The 15,541-nt window shown below is 37.1% G+C and overlaps 2 protein-coding genes across 6 annotated transcripts; both read left to right on the forward strand.

Annotated features, from left to right (window-relative positions):
• Window positions 1–489: 489 nt before the first annotated feature.
• Window positions 490–4,664, forward strand: LOC100259247 (uncharacterized). The gene is made up of 2 exons (XM_002284050.5): window positions 490–2,100; window positions 4,405–4,664. The coding sequence occupies exons 1-2, from the start codon at window positions 950–952 to the stop codon at window positions 4,409–4,411; spliced, it is 1,158 nt and encodes a 385-aa protein (XP_002284086.2). The 5' UTR covers window positions 490–949; the 3' UTR covers window positions 4,412–4,664.
• A 4,859-nt stretch (window positions 4,665–9,523) lies between these two features.
• LOC100247293 (F-box protein FBW2) lies at window positions 9,524–12,072 on the forward strand. Of its 5 annotated transcripts, none has more exons than XM_010666039.3 (3): window positions 9,524–9,918; window positions 10,684–10,997; window positions 11,372–12,072. In XM_010666039.3, the coding sequence occupies exons 2-3, from the start codon at window positions 10,693–10,695 to the stop codon at window positions 11,970–11,972; spliced, it is 906 nt and encodes a 301-aa protein (XP_010664341.1). In that variant the 5' UTR covers window positions 9,524–9,918; window positions 10,684–10,692; the 3' UTR covers window positions 11,973–12,072. The 5 variants fall into 5 exon arrangements, with proteins under 5 accessions (XP_010664341.1, XP_010664340.1, XP_010664342.1 ...); XM_010666038.3 differs by lacking the exon at window positions 9,524–9,918 and adding an exon at window positions 9,926–10,399; XM_010666040.3 differs by lacking the exon at window positions 9,524–9,918 and adding an exon at window positions 9,926–10,324.
• Window positions 12,073–15,541: the final 3,469 nt, after the last annotated feature.

Here is a 15,541-nt window from a genome sequence, read left to right on the forward strand (position 1 = left end):
GTCTTCTCACTCTGCAGGTGATGGGATGTGGGTCATGGCTGCTTGTTGTGATTGCGTGTAAGACTCGCTTTATTTTAATTGACCATCCAGACGATTTATATCCGGATGGCTCATGCTAATCATCCGGATGTGTTGTGGAGACCATCCGGATGTCTACGCTCTGCCTGCGTCGTTTGCTCTTCCTTGGATAGGGCTTGGCTTTCCTTGAGGTGGTCCGGATAGGATAACTGCACCATGCATACCTTTAGGGGAATCCGGATGATGATGGTCCGGATGATAATATGTGCCACGCGTCACCATGAACTGCGTGCCACGTGTTTCTCAAGGGGAGGGGTCCCTACAAATTCGAATCCACCTCGCTATCATTCCTGGATGTTTGAGCAATGGGTCTGGTCGAGCAGCCCGACCTGTGGACACTGGGATCCTGGAGCACAGCGCTGTCCTTCTAGTTAATAAGTTGGAATCATGGTTCGACTTGGTTTCTGTTCACGTCGTAGCCATTTGCGATTTGCTCAGTAACAATGGTGACTTAATCATGGGCCGTGGGCTGCTTTCAAGACTTGGGCTTTTCAATTGGATTCGGCCCAATTGGGTTTGGACTCAGGTGATGAATGAGCCGGCCCAATCCGGAGAATGTTGAATTTAAAGTTTGGACCATATTATCTGTTGGAAGTTCTGATTTCTTAAAATTTTTATGTTTTTGAAGGTTTAAGGAGTGAGGACTTGAGTGTGAATTCATCGCAGAGCATAGTTTGGTGGAATGGCTGTGTACATTCGCCTGATTCTTTGTAATATTATGTAAAAGAAAAAAAAAAAATTTGAGATTAAAGAAAAACACATGACCAAGCTGAGTCGCAGAAAAGAAAAAAGAATCAAGGCTTTTTAAGGCAGAAGACGGTGATCTCCTCAGTTTCCAGTTTCCAGTTTCCGCCATCCACAGCCAAATCTCATGGATCCCCATCAACACCAACCCATTGGACAAGCAGACGAAACCTCGCCCCCTCCCTCCAACACCGCTGCCACTTCATGCCGCTGCTGCGGCGGCCCCACCACATGCCCACCTCCACCGGCATGGTCCGACATCTCTCCGCCACCCTCCTACCGCCCCATCCGCGCCCCCGCCATCAACCTTCCTCCTTCCAACTCTCAACAAGCTATCATCCTAGCCCCCGTTCCTCAAGCCCAGAAGACCCCCGTTGTCTCTCCGCCCTATCTTTTCCAAATCCCCGTCAAGCGAATCCAGACCCCAGACGACATTCGCCATTTCCATGACTCCGATTCCGGCAAGAACTTCTTAGGTTTCGTCGTTTCCCTTAGCGAATCCATTCGCTCCCACAAAATTTCCGACCCTTGCCACCAATCACCAATCCTCAATTCTATTCTCTCCATCCTTCAATCTCTAATCGACTGGGTCGACGAAATACCTCCCGTTCAACAATCTTCCCGTTACGGTAATCTCTCTTTTAGGGTTTGGCAAAGTCGGTTGTTCGATAATAGCGAGCAACTGATGCTCCAATTCCTCCCCGATGATCTGCGGTCAGCTACCGTCGAACTCGTCCCTTACTTTGCCGATAGTTTTGGGAATTCGAGTCGAATCGATTATGGAACCGGTCATGAGACCAATTTTGCTGCGTGGCTTTATTGTTTGGCTAGATTAGGGTTGCTCAAGGAAGAGGATTACCAGGCTCTTGTTTCTAGGGTTTTTGTGAAGTACCTTGAATTGATGAGGAAATTGCAATTCGTCTATTGCCTTGAACCTGCGGGATCCCATGGAGTTTGGGGTCTGGACGACTATCATTTTCTGCCATTTATATTTGGGTCGTCGCAGCTGATCGATCACAAGTATATGAAACCCAAGTCAATTCATAATCAGGATATTCTGGACAACTTCTCCAAGGAGTATATGTATATTTCTTGCATTGCATTTGTGAAGCAGGTGAAGAAAGGCCTATTTGCAGAGCATTCCCCATTGTTAGATGATATCAGTGGTGTACCTAATTGGAACAAAGTGAATAGTGGGATGCTCAAAATGTATAAAGCTGAGGTGTTGGAGAAGGTTCCAATTATGCAGCATTTCCTATTTGGGTGGCTCATCAAATGGTATGATCACTGTTAATGAGTAATTAGCCCTGTATGTGATTCATGCATTTTTAGTTCATTATAAGTCATCCACACTTTGCATCATGTTTAATTGGGAATCTTAAAATTATTACGAGTTTTTATGGTGTTTTATGAGCATAATGGTTATATTTATATCGTCTATATCAGTAGCCTATATGGATATTTGGTGCTAAACCTGATATTTTTGGTCCCTGTATATTCATCTATTATTTCAATGACAATGTTGGTTGAGGAACAACTCTAGTGTTGATACCTTGATCCATGGGTTTTGTCAGGCTGAGACTTTCATTAGCTATTTGATCCTCACCACCACTGATTGCTATACTGATTTTTTTTTTACCTATGATTTCTGTCATCATTTTATTTAATGCATAGAACCCTACTTGTTAGCTATATGATGTAGAAGTGATGCACTGAGTCAATGTTCATGATGAAATAGAACCAAAGAGATTGGCATTATGTTGGGTTGGTCCATTTTTTTGGATTCATTAACCAAGTTACTACATATGTTCCTTTGATATTTATTATTTGAGTAATGGCCATAAACACACACATATGTGTGTGTGTGTGTGCATGTGTATATATGTATGTACAAACTACAATAAATATCAGCCTTTTCATAAAAATTTTGCTTGAGTTTTCCTTCTCTCTGCACTTTTAACATGTGTTAATGTTTCAACAGTCTGCTTTAGTCCTCATTCTAAGCTTGTTAATGTGCCTTTACTTCAAACATCTTTTCCCACCTTCTGAGTCATTTCTTTTAAGTCATGTATCTCATCTTATAGAAATTCAAGTGTAATCTAATGTCTTGAGCCATTTTAATTATTTTAGTTTGATTTGATTTAAAAAAAAATTTTAATGATCAAAACTTTCAAATTATAATGCATTTGGCTAGTGAATATTACTTATAAGCCCAATGTCTCTAGACAAATATATCTGGGTTTTTAATACATCTCATGAGTTCCATTTGGTATTCTAACCCTTTTAGCTAAGTGGTTGCATTTCTACATGGGAGGTCTGAGAATCTCTGAAAGCTAAAACTAAAATAAAGTGATTTAGTTAGTTAGTGCTTATATTCTGACTACTGGTTGTGTAATAAGGGATTTTTTTTGTGGCCATTTCGGATAATGGCATAATTTCCTATGTTTCTGAGCTTTTCAAAATCTCACCTATCAACAACTTTCATATGAAACTCTGAATGAAGTTTTTTTTTTATAATCATTAATGGTATATTTTGGTAATTGAATAGCTGATACTACTTATGGGACAGGCAGCACAGTGGAATCCTGGTCAAACCCCCTCCAAAAACCCCAGAAAGGGATGTCTTTAGAACTGTAATAGAAAAGAGAAGACATTTTGAAGCTATTATAACCATATTATTGCATGTTACTTCAATCCATTGGGAGATTTGAAGAACAGGTGTTCCAATACTGAAACTGGTGCTTGATGAGCATGACGGAATCAGTTCTAGGATGGATAAAACTGCAGGCTCACACACAGAAACACACCTGTGCACACAGTGAACATGTGCACATGTGCAAACACACATTTGGTTGGTCTCCCCCAGTGGGTGTACTTCTGTATGATGAGATCAATGAGGACATATTGTGTCTTTGTTCCGGATCCTGACCATCTTAGTCCCATACAATTTGGTCCAAGTTGGCTTACAATTACCCAAAGCCACATAAGAACCACTTTGTGGCTTGCATGATATTTGTGACAATGATTAGTAAAGGCATCTTCTTTATGGGGTCTTTGGGTTCATCTTGGAGTCCTCCATTTTGACTTGATGTGTCATCTATAGCTACTTCAAGTAGGGAATTGCCTACATAGAGATATACATTACTAATTCGATTAAAGTCTACATTGCTCTCAACATAGTGAATCTATTTCATTCAGGATATGGCTTTGTCAGAACTGATCATCTTGCAATTATGCGTATTGTTCAAACTTTTATTTTTGGATCTTTAGAACCTTGTTCATGTAACTTTTGATTTGTCTTCTAATTTTTTCATTTCTTGGATTATGACTTGCAAAGTGTCTGATTGTTGTTTAATTTTTAAGCCATGCATCTGGCATATTTTTTTCAATGTCATGAATGTTTGAAAATCCTGGCTTACATATGCATATAGGTTTTAGCACATCAAGTGCTACCCTGATTGGTCATGGGTAAATACAGGTAATTGTGATTCATAGAAAAGGATGATATGATTCTTAAAACATTGTCCATTTTCTGTTGTTCAAGAAGATTGATAAATTCTTTGTTATTTATATTTTCCCCAGGGACTAATTTGGTGTATCTGCTCTGTTGAAACATTTTCTGTGGAACAAAGAGAGTTCATTTCCCACTATGCTTTACAGAGATGTAAGAATGAAAAATTATTAAACCGGAATCATCTGTACTTCTTGGATAGTATATAGAGTTTGAGTTCTCTGTTTCTTTATGATGTATTTGCTTTCGGCTAACACAGATCTATTTCTGCATTTTTTTTGTTTATGATATTTGACATCTTAATGGAAATCAGGCAGTTTTCTTTTTTTAATAGCCAAGTATTGAAACTGCAGAATTTTTACATTTGATATTGATGTAATATAAAATCCTATGGAAAGACAGTAAATTTTTCAAGTTTCCCCTGAAGCTTTGGTTTGGTTTTAAGACAAATGTATTTATAAGCTTAGAAAGCAATAATTAAAATGTGATGCAGCTGCACATTCTCATCTGTTGATATGCAAATAATGTGAAAGCAAGTAATTGCAAGTTTATGTTGTACACCATGTTTTGATTTTGAGACTGATGTATTGGGCACAAAACATTACTTAATACTAGCTAAACTGCCTGTGGTAATGAAGGAGAATTGCCGAACAAGTTTCAAGTGTGACAAGCAGTGTCATAACCTCAACTTGCAATCTTGTCTGATGTTTCTTACCTTAGTTGATTTTCTTGTTTTATTGGCCATCTACCAGTTGGAGTCTATGGTTTCCAAACTCCTCTTCATTCATTTAATTCTTTGAGACTAATGGATTCACCTTCTCTATTCTTATTTTCAATGGCAAAGATACTCTTCTTTGTTTACTATTCTACAAAAAATTAGACATTGTATTTCATCTTGTATCAGTACCTAATTTGAAATGACTGACTTCCTTTACTCTGCAAATTTTAGATTATTATGCCAAGTGAATTTCAGGCTCAAAACTTCCACAAGGTTGGTTTTAGGATTTTGAGTTTGACTTCCAACTAGATTCTTGCTAGTTTTGGCCTTTGGAATTCCATTTGTTAGTAGTTTGTGTCAATATAAACTATATGACTCCTCTTGGTTACTTAAAACCTCCAATTCAGTTAGCCAACATGCATTATTATAGAACCCAGCTTTTGTTGTGGTACCCAGTTTTAGTGCAGAGGATGGCTTGAACTTGAATTTTTGTACTGGAATGGAGGTTTTCTGTGAATATAAACAAGTTGTGCTCCATTGGATTGCTGTGTTCTCTGAATGAATTTGGATCTCTGCCAGCTCCAATGAAATCTTGTCTCCTAGTCAACACTGGTAATAGACCTTGTAGTTGTTCTGATGATTTATTATTTTGTTTGCAGAATGTGATAAATGAAGAGACCTAAGGGTTCCTAGTTAGGTTATAGGATGAAGCATTTAGTTTGTAGTTTAACAATTGAAAATTCTTGAAGCTTTGGATCCATGTCATAACTCATGTCAATTAAAACACCCATAGATATGTCAAGAAGATAATGAAAACAAAGGCAAGTAGGAAATTGTTCACATACCTGAAAAGCCACCTATAATACACATTCATTGCCCTGCTGCATAGTTAGTTTCTCTATCAAAACCCCACCCAGTCCTATTTATGGTGTCTTTTGTTTTTGTTTAAGCAGTTACTAAAAATGCTGGTTCTTTTCTATGTTTTTTCGCATAATGTTTTTACTTCATCTGTTAACCCCTAGCTTGCCAACAAGGGTCGTTCTTTATCACTACAACTACTAGTCCTAGATGAGTCTGTTGCTGCTGTTGGTTTTTTCATTTTAAAAGCTGCTGGCATTTTCGGGTTTCATTATAGGGTATCTTTGCATATAGTTATTGAATATAGGAAGCTATTTTAGGTACATTATAGTTTTAATGCTTCATATTGGATTGGTTTATGCGTTGGTGTCATTTCACCTTAACCTCTCTTACTTGGTTGCAAAGAAAACTGGAGGAAAATAATAGCAAATGAAACATTGATTTTTATGCTTTTTATTTTTACAATTTTTTAATGTTCTTTTAGTTTCCATGTGATGGAAAAATTCACCACACATGAATTAGATTGTTATGTTAGGATACCAAATGGAGGTTTATGGTCTCTTTTGTCCCAATTAATGCAGAATGTAGGATTTGAAGTTTCATATCTTATCTTTTGTTTTGTTTTCTTTGCAATCAAATGGATCATGTAGCGTGATTGCCTTTTTTTTTTTTTTGCAAGATTTAAAAATGAAAACATATTAGCTAACAGATTATGGTAACTGAGCTACTAGAATCTTTTGTATTTGTTGCTCACTTGTTTCAAGCTGGATTCAATTTTGGGAAATAACTGATTGTGTTTACTTCTTACTGATAAAATTTAGGCAAATGATTGTATTTAGGTTCTGATGTTGTAAATGGATTGTAAGGTTCAAATAAGAAAGATTATAAGATCAAATTGAGCCGTCTCAAAATTAAAAAATAGTCAAACAAGTGGAATTTAATTGTATAAATATATTCTTAGCATGTGCAAGCTAACAAGGGTAATTCCTTTGATTCTCAAGGGACTGACTTTGGCCTCAGGACTTCTTATAAAGACACAATTGCTAAGTGGTTTCTTATAACTCCTAAAATGCTCGAAAAGGTTTTCCCTTTTGGTTCCTAAAATCAAGATGTGGGCTGATTAGTTAAAGGACTATTTTTTATTTTTTTTTATGTAAGTTGCTGATTAATTAAAGGACTTTGTTCTTTTGAGTAATTCATGGCCCATAAAATTGTTGTATGTGTTGCATATGGATGCTGAAATTGTTTTTTCATGCTTTTTTCTCTAAAAAACTAAAAAAAAAAAATCCCTTTTTGGTGTTCTTTTAAAACCAAGTTTTGGTATTTGAATTTTGAAATTTATGGTTTAAAAATTTGGATATGTTCTCTCCTTCTTCTAAGATTGCATGTTGATTCTGATCACCTATGATTTAATAGAGGACACAGGGTCCTATGTAGTTGGGGTGGTAGGCGGTTTAAAACTAAATTCAAGGCAATAGAGATTTTTGGGCCTTTGTAGCAGTGAAGAATACAGAGGCTGAAATCACTTGCATTCAAATTTTGAAGCGATTCTTGTTCTCTATTAGGAAGTTTTGAGCATTTAGAATGCTTTCAACCATTTTATTATTATCATTAATGGTGCGAGGGAATTAGGAAGTTTTGAGCAGCTAGAATGCTTTCTACCATTTTTTTTTGGGAAGTTTTTAATAAATAAATGTAATTGCCACGAAATTGAGATGAGCGCTTTTTACCTTTGTCATCATTTGACAGGGAAAAAAATAAAAAGCCCACTTGTACCTGTCACCTTATATTTGGTGGTGTGAAAATGAAAATCAGTTGGATGGCATACCAAATGGTGTGCTTGAGCTTTACTCAATTCCCACCAACAAGTGGGTTAACCTTTTTCCATGTAGGTTTGTTGGCAGCATTATTTTTTGGGAAAACATTTGCATGGTGCACCAGTAACAGCCACAGTTTTTACGCATGCGGAACTTGCTCCTGGATTTTGCCTTTTTACATCATTTACTTAACGGAGGAGATATTTCTACTTCTCTTTGTCGTTACTTTCTCCCACAATGTTGAACTAGTTGCTCCCCTTCGTTTTAATGCCTTCTTCACATCTCACTGCTTCGTGGAAGTTATCTCAAGATTGTAATTCCACCATATATATATATATATATATGGCATCGATTTCAGTCATAGTTGAGATCAACTCGAAGTCCTATGTTATATCTATGCTCTTTCAGGTTCACAGGGAAGTGCTTTTAGATATGGTTTCCCATTAAATTTCATTTGATTTTAGAACGTGGGTTCCTTTGTTCCTGGGTCTGCCATCAATCCAAGCTCTTGGTATTGGTGGCCTCACACATAAGTCAATCGGTGAAAGTAATATTTGATAAGGTTGGTCGAGTCTTGATGTTCCTTATGTAACAATAATCGTCATTTAAAGGAAAATTCTTTATAAGCATTTTTATTATCAAAAATATTTTTGAAATGGTAATGAAGAATGGGTATCCTGATTTAGCCCTCATGGAACCCGGGATAGGACTGCATTCTAATTTTTTTCACTAGGAGGAAATTTCGTTTTTATATATTGTTATTTTCTAGTGGTAGTTCTATTTCTGCTCAATTAGTGTATAGCTTTCAACAATCAATATTCGTTTCCATTTTAAGGTTTTTAAAGATGAAATCATAAGGCGTGATGGAGAAGAGAAGTGGATGCAGGTGGAACGAGGCCCAATATGCCACTACCGCCCAAGCTGCAGGCCAAGAGTTTTGGTACGTGATGTCAAAACAGAACAGATGTGATCTCAAAAAAAAAAAAATGCACTATATGTAAAATCAAGGATATTTTGTCCATCGGGGTGGGTGGGTATATTAACGTAGCGAAGCTCTTTGCTGTTTCACGTAAACAGCTCCCTCTTTTTATTCAAACTTTAGAAGCAGCTTATTTAAATGAGTTGGTCTCCTGATCTAATCATTTTGAGCTTTGTAGTTGTTGAGACTATTGAAAAATATTTGAAAGTATATGGTAAATAATTTAAATGCAGGTGGGGGAAACATATATGATGTAAAATTTTGTCAAATATCCAGCATCCATTGGAGTTGCATTTGAATAGGAATGTAGGATTTGGGGGATAATAAAGACGACCCCGTCCCCACTCCCCCACTCCCACTCCTACTCTCACATACATAGTTTGCGTCTCCCGCAAGTGAATTGGAAAAAGGACGAATCCATGTCCCACTTTTTTACTATTTTACCTGGAAAAGTGTCATTCCCTCTGTTCCAAACGACCCCACGCCCCACCGGTCACCGGTGCTCACCACTCACCACAACCACCTTTTTTTTCCTTTTTCTTTTTAACTCAACTCCAATGTTAACCATTTCGTAAATTTAGAGAGTGATGTAGCTGCTGAACCTCTTAAATTAAATCTTAATGAACAACGGCTTTACCACCACTCATCCACATCTAAAGTCTTGGTTAAAGCTCCATCTTCTAGTAAAAATCCATGTTCAAAGTCAGATCAAAATAGCGTTGGAAGTTGGAACCATCAACTACAGTCTCATCCTCTCTATTAAAGACTGGTCAATAACCAGCAAAACCAGAGTCTGAGTTCAAATCGGTTTTAGGAGATTCGGCTCTGACACCGATATTACCCTTTTTACCCTTACTCCTCCTAACCTACCACTCCTGTCGGTGCCTTCCTCCTTGGGACCCTATTTGGAACTTGCAACCATCTCTCACTGCCTCCCTGTTCCCATTTCTCCTTCTCAACACCCATCTTTCATTGAAACGTGTAAAAGTATATTTCCAATGCTGTTATTAAAATCTCTTACTACTAACACCAATTTCTCACATTTTCAGTATCACGATAAGAAGTAAGAACCACCCGTTTCTTATTTTGCTCCAAACTATATATATATATACACACACGACCTTTTTCCCTCATACGTTTTGTGGCTTTACTTTATTTTATCCTTGGGCGCTGTGGTTTATGGCACGCCTGCACTGAGGCTATGAGCTGGAGTGTAAGTGTAGTTTTATAGCCTTCTTTCCCCCTTATCCTTTTCTCTATCTCTTTCTCTCTTATCTATGTCCTTCTTTGATTCCTCCATATATCCAAAGAGGAAAAAAGGGACAAATTTTGGATGAAAATCTCACATCTTGGGAGTATATGTAATCCTTATTTTCTCATTCTTTTTCCTAGATTTTAGTCCAGCTTGCCCACATTATCAATGGAGTTGTTGAAACAGTTTTCCTTTAAAATAAATAATAAATGCAGTGTCTTCGGGGGTTTTCGTTTATTTTCCCCCTCATCTTCTTCTTCGTTTCTTCTGTAAGATAAATGCAATGCTTCTGTGAACACTTCCACTGGAAAATGGTTTTCAAGCGCAGTTTTCTCATCCGGGTGAATGCTTTTGATCGATGAAACTGGTGGATAGCTTTCTTTCTGTGCTTTCAGTATTGATTTATTGTCCGGCTTTGCTATCATCCTGATATGGGTTTTCCGTTAGTTTCTTTTATTCTTCCACAAAGTTTAAATCTTTGCTTTGTTATTATTATCAGAAGAAATGCTTTTCCCCCCTCCTATTCTTGTGCAAGCTTCGTTGAAATATTTATGGATATATGTTTTTTGGCCTATTTACTCGTTTAACCCATCGTTTTCCCTTATTTGTGGATCATGACTTCTTGATATTTGCTCTCGGTTTACATGGATTCATAGTCTATTTTAGGCGGGATCATTTGTATTTACAGTGAAATTGTTTTCCCCTCTGTGTTCTTCATTTTTGAAGGAAGAATAGATGGAAGAGGAAAGTGATATTCGGCGCTGGGACGAGCTAATACCCGATGCTTTGGGTCTAATCTTTAGAAATCTTTCACTCCGGGAAATACTGACTGTGATTCCCAGGGTCTGCAAATCATGGGACGAAGCAGTGAAAGGGCCTTATTGCTGGCAAGAGATAGACATTGGAGAATGGAGTGACCAATGGCCGGAGCACCTTGATCGCATGCTTGAAATACTAATCAGAAGAAGCTGCGGTTCCCTCCGCAAGCTCTGCGTTTTCGGTCTCCAAAACGACAGGCTTCTCTCTTTCATTGCAGAACAGTGAGTAGAATTGCACTCTCCATGTTTGAAAGCGTTGATGCCTTGCTTTTAATCCTTAGCTTAGGAAGAACTTTTGGAAAACCATTAGTCCAATTTTGATCCCATTTTGGTACGCTTACACCAATTTACTGGTTCAGATAACAATTTCTTGAACCAATTAGCCTAATTTGATGCTTTATTGGAGAGCATTCCCAATTGGAGGATTTAGGCAGAAATTAGATAAATCCTTTAGTCCATATTTAAAAATTCACTGGATCAGAAGAATTCCAAGTCGATCCACTGTCCAATTTTTTTGCTTTCATAGTTGGGTTGCTTGTTTGATCCACACTTTGGTGATTTCGCATGTTATTGTCTTTGTCTTTTGGTTTTGTAAGTGCTGGTTCTCTTCAGACCCTGCAACTGATAAGAAGCGAAATAAGTGATTCTCTAGTGGAAGAGATTGCTGGAAGGTTTTCAACACTCACTTTCTTGGATGTGAGTTGCTGCAATAAAATGGGCAGCCGAGCTCTTGAGGCCATTGGAAAGAACTGCAAATCGCTTGTGGGGCTGTGCCGGAACATGCACCCACTAACTACTGCAGGCAAGCTCTCGCAGGATGAGGAGGCTCACGCCATTGCCACCACAATGCCCAAGCTCAAGCACCTTGAGATGGCTTACCATCTTCTCAGCACAAAAAGTGTTCTTGAGATCCTCTCGTGCTGTCCCGAGCTTGAGCTTTTGGATTTGAGAGGGTGTTGGCATGTGGAACTTAACGTGAAGTTCCTCAAAGAGAAGTTCCCAAAATTGAGGGTCTTGGGGCCTGTTGTTGTGGACTACTGTCGGTATTATGAAATGAATGAATGTGACGATTACTCGGACTATGATGAGAGTTCAGATGGAACATGGGATGATGAGGGCGGGCTGGAAGAGCTAGAGGTGCGATTCTATGAAGGATTTGGCGAGCATCCAGAGTATGGTTGGCCTACATCTCCTTAACTCTACTGTCTAGTACTTGGTTATCTGATGCTTCTATTTCTCTTTACTTCCATATCCTATGTTTTAATGGAAATGCAGTGTGGTGTTTGTTTCTCTGTCATTATTAAGCTCATAGAGCTAAATCTAAAACAAGCTTAAACTCACCCAGAATAGAATATCATGCATAGAAATTGAGCCTGGAAGCTAACAACCATAAAACTAACTCTTCAGTTTAATTCTTTTCATGGCCAAGCACAAATTTCTGATTATTACCCTGCGGACTAAAAGGGTCCAGAATTGCCCATCTTATTTTGAATTTGAAGGGAGAGGTTGGCCCTACTAATATTTCTATAGGATGGATAACAGGTAATCACTGCCCATCGGGTTCCCAAGTGCTCAATATTCTTCTTCAATTCTCATCAAACGTCACTCAGAAGAGACATTCACCATATTATAGCATATGGGTCTCAACTCTAGATAGTCTGCCAACTAGCAGAGTCAACATAGAAGGCAAATTCATCCCCATCTGACTGGGGTTAAAGAATTCTCTTACGGCATCTTTCAGAAAAATGCTAATTGACACACTAGGAATATATGGATGATAAAATCGAAGTAGTGCATTCTGAGTCCAAGCAATGCCTGAAAAAATATTGAACAGTTATGGGTGGCTGGTTGAGACAGAGTACTTGATGGGTTGGCTTGCCGTGCAGGTTAATAAAAATATATGCAGAGTCCTCAATGTGCGCGCATAAACTCGGGAGGCGCAGGCAGAGATAGTGAGGGGCGCTTATTTTGTGTGCGCCTAATGCTCCTAGGAATGTCTATCAAACATGTTCGTTTGTACATTTGTTTGTGTTTATATTATATGTTTGTTGTTTGCTAATCATGAACTTAGGAGGAAGGGATTCCAACTTTATATTACCTAGTTCACAGTCACATGATCACATGTGATTCATGTCTTTGGATCTTGTACCCCACCATTTCAAAATTTCTTGATATCCGCGTTTGACCAAACAGTTGGACAAGCCACTCTCAAAGTATGTGTTGCACGTGTTGGAGGGAAATTTTTGAATCTATTCTGAAGCATGACAGTAATACCAAGACTTCTTTAGATGGAAAAATATACTTGCAATGACCCATAAGCTATGGGCTTCCAAAAGTATAGCTGAGATTAGATAATGTTAGAAACAGGCTTAAGGTTGAATTCAATCATCCGCCTATGCTATGCATATCCGAATCGAGTCACCTTAAAGATACCAGAATTTTATTGAAATATTGGCTTTTCCCAAGATGCAGATGAAAACCTTGTCTCTTAATCATCATTGCAATGGATGGAATTCAGTTCATCTTTTTCCTCTCTTTTCCTGAATCAGGCTCTGGCCATGGACCCACCACCAACTGCAGCCCCTGTTTGTATGTACCTTACGGTGGTTGTCGCTTTTTGTAAGGGTTTTTCATTTTTGAATGGGAGTAATTGAGGACGTGTAATGGCCCTACCCAGACGTGTATTGAGAAGTTTGATGATATCGAACAGCGGTCCCTCGTCCCTCCTTTCCATCCCCGGATACCCGTGCATTAACATGATAAATCGAAGGAGAGGCATGCACAGACAGATGAAGAGTACCCCATTAACTGTGGGACGACCTTTTTGGAGAGACATTGAGCGAGCTTTACATCATGGAAGCAACCACATTCACCAATGGGTTGCTGATGCCCACATATTTCTATATGACAGCTAATATTACAAACACATTCTTGGAATTAATATTACAAACTGCAAAAATATCCAGGATATGAGTACTTATTTCCCTACCAAAGGGTCGATTTTGATCATTTGGTACTGTGGTCCCCCTCCTCCATATTGGAAGATTCTCCCCCTTTTAGTTCCTACTCTTCAATTTCATTCTCCGTCACCATAAGAAAATCATTGGTGTTCAAATAGTGCTCCAGGTCAACCAAGGCAAAGGAAGTAAATAAATGGAGGAAAAACATATGGAACTGGAAGTCTCAAAAGAAAGAGCGGATGATGAAAGGGCTCCTGATATCAAATTGGAGTCATCTGTCGTGGCTATAATTATCTGTGCTCCCAGAAGGCTTCAGTTTCAGCCTTTCAGGTCAACAATCAAGAGGGGCTTGTTGGCAACTGGGAGTTGGTATTTGATGCTAATTAGCAATTAATTACAAGCCATGTGCATGCATCTGCATAGCCTGTGCGAAACATTTATGGTACAAGGACAGCATGGCTTCATCAATATTCTCACAACTGTTTTTGCATTACCCCTTGGAGGTGTTTTAGATAATCTCAATCTTATAGGAGGTGATGAAGGAAATTGGGATCGTACCAAGATTAATTGTTTTACGTCTCTATTGTATGAAGCTGGTTTTTATCTTGAATTGGCGTGGTGTATAAAAATTAGAAATTTTTTAACCATCTTATGAAAAAGTAGTCATTATTATGTGAAATGTATTATTTCAATGAAATTAGTAGTATTTAAGAAGATATATCCCAACCTCGTTCTTGTTATTAAGAAAACTAGTGTAAACTTTCAAAATCTTCATGAATATGTGATTGACAAGAACCTTCAAAACAAAAGACGTAATATTTGTTAAGTGGTTGAAAAATAAATTTGTTGAATTTATCAAACTAATGAAAGATTCAAATTAAAATTTGATGGTTTAAGGATAGATGATAAAAGTAACCCAGAACAAGTTATTAGAGAATATAATGAAATCATAAAAATAATAAGTAGGCAAAAGATGATGTTGGTTTGTTAAGAACAATGAGTTTTTAAATCTAGGATTGAAGGCGATCAAAAAACAATAATAGATTGTTATAATAAAAAGATTAATATTTCTAATTTTATTATATTATTAATATAGGACATTTAAAAGTTAATTCAAGATTTAAATATTTACAATTATTATTGTATTTATAAGGAAATAAATAGAACAAGAGATTTGTAGTATTTCAATTAAAGTTTTGAGACAACGGAATGCTTTAAATTATGATATGTTCTCTTAAAATTTTGATTTATGAATTAATTTTTGCATATTGATTTAGATCCTAATAATATTTTGAATAAAATTATTGATCTATCAATACAATTAGTTTGATTATTGAAATACTTTCTAATTATTTTATGTATAAATTACTCCACACTTATAAAATCAAATGTACGATATATTTAAGAAATATATAACTTTAAATTATCTCTTTCATATTTGTTTTGTTGTGTTATAGATGTTTTTATTGCTTTTACATAACTTATTAAGGTAAGTCATCATTGATGACTAATATTTTTCCGTTAATTTTAACTATTTCTCTATGATAATATTTTTTCAACTGTATAAAGGAGATGTATTAATGACATGTTTTATGACTTGTTATTTTGATAAAATTCTTGTCTTATTAATTGCACAACATTGATAACAAACAATGTTAATATTATATCAGGTGATAGAAACTTGATTAAAGGCTCTAGAAAAGTTTATATTATGTTATTAGTAGTATTTGATTATATGTGAATGACACTTTATACTATGCTAGATTCAGAAGAATCTTATAAGACCAACCCGGTCCCCCAGAGTAA

Source organism: Vitis vinifera, chromosome 18 (assembly GCF_030704535.1).
Source record: "Vitis vinifera cultivar Pinot Noir 40024 chromosome 18, ASM3070453v1".
Classification (NCBI taxonomy): Eukaryota; Viridiplantae; Streptophyta; class Magnoliopsida; order Vitales; family Vitaceae; genus Vitis; species Vitis vinifera.

What these genes read in the sequence shown, in the direction of transcription:
- LOC100259247 (XM_002284050.5), top strand. Translation starts at nt 950, where the DNA reads ATGGATCCCCATCAACACCAACCCATTGGACAAGCAGACGAAACCTCG.
- LOC100247293 (XM_010666039.3), top strand. Translation starts at nt 10,693, where the DNA reads ATGGAAGAGGAAAGTGATATTCGGCGCTGGGACGAGCTAATACCCGAT. An exon ending in CTCTCTTTCATTGCAGAACA is followed by an intron (nt 10,998 to 11,371) that starts GTGAGTAGAATT and finishes TGGTTTTGTAAG; the next exon opens with TGCTGGTTCTCTTCAGACCC.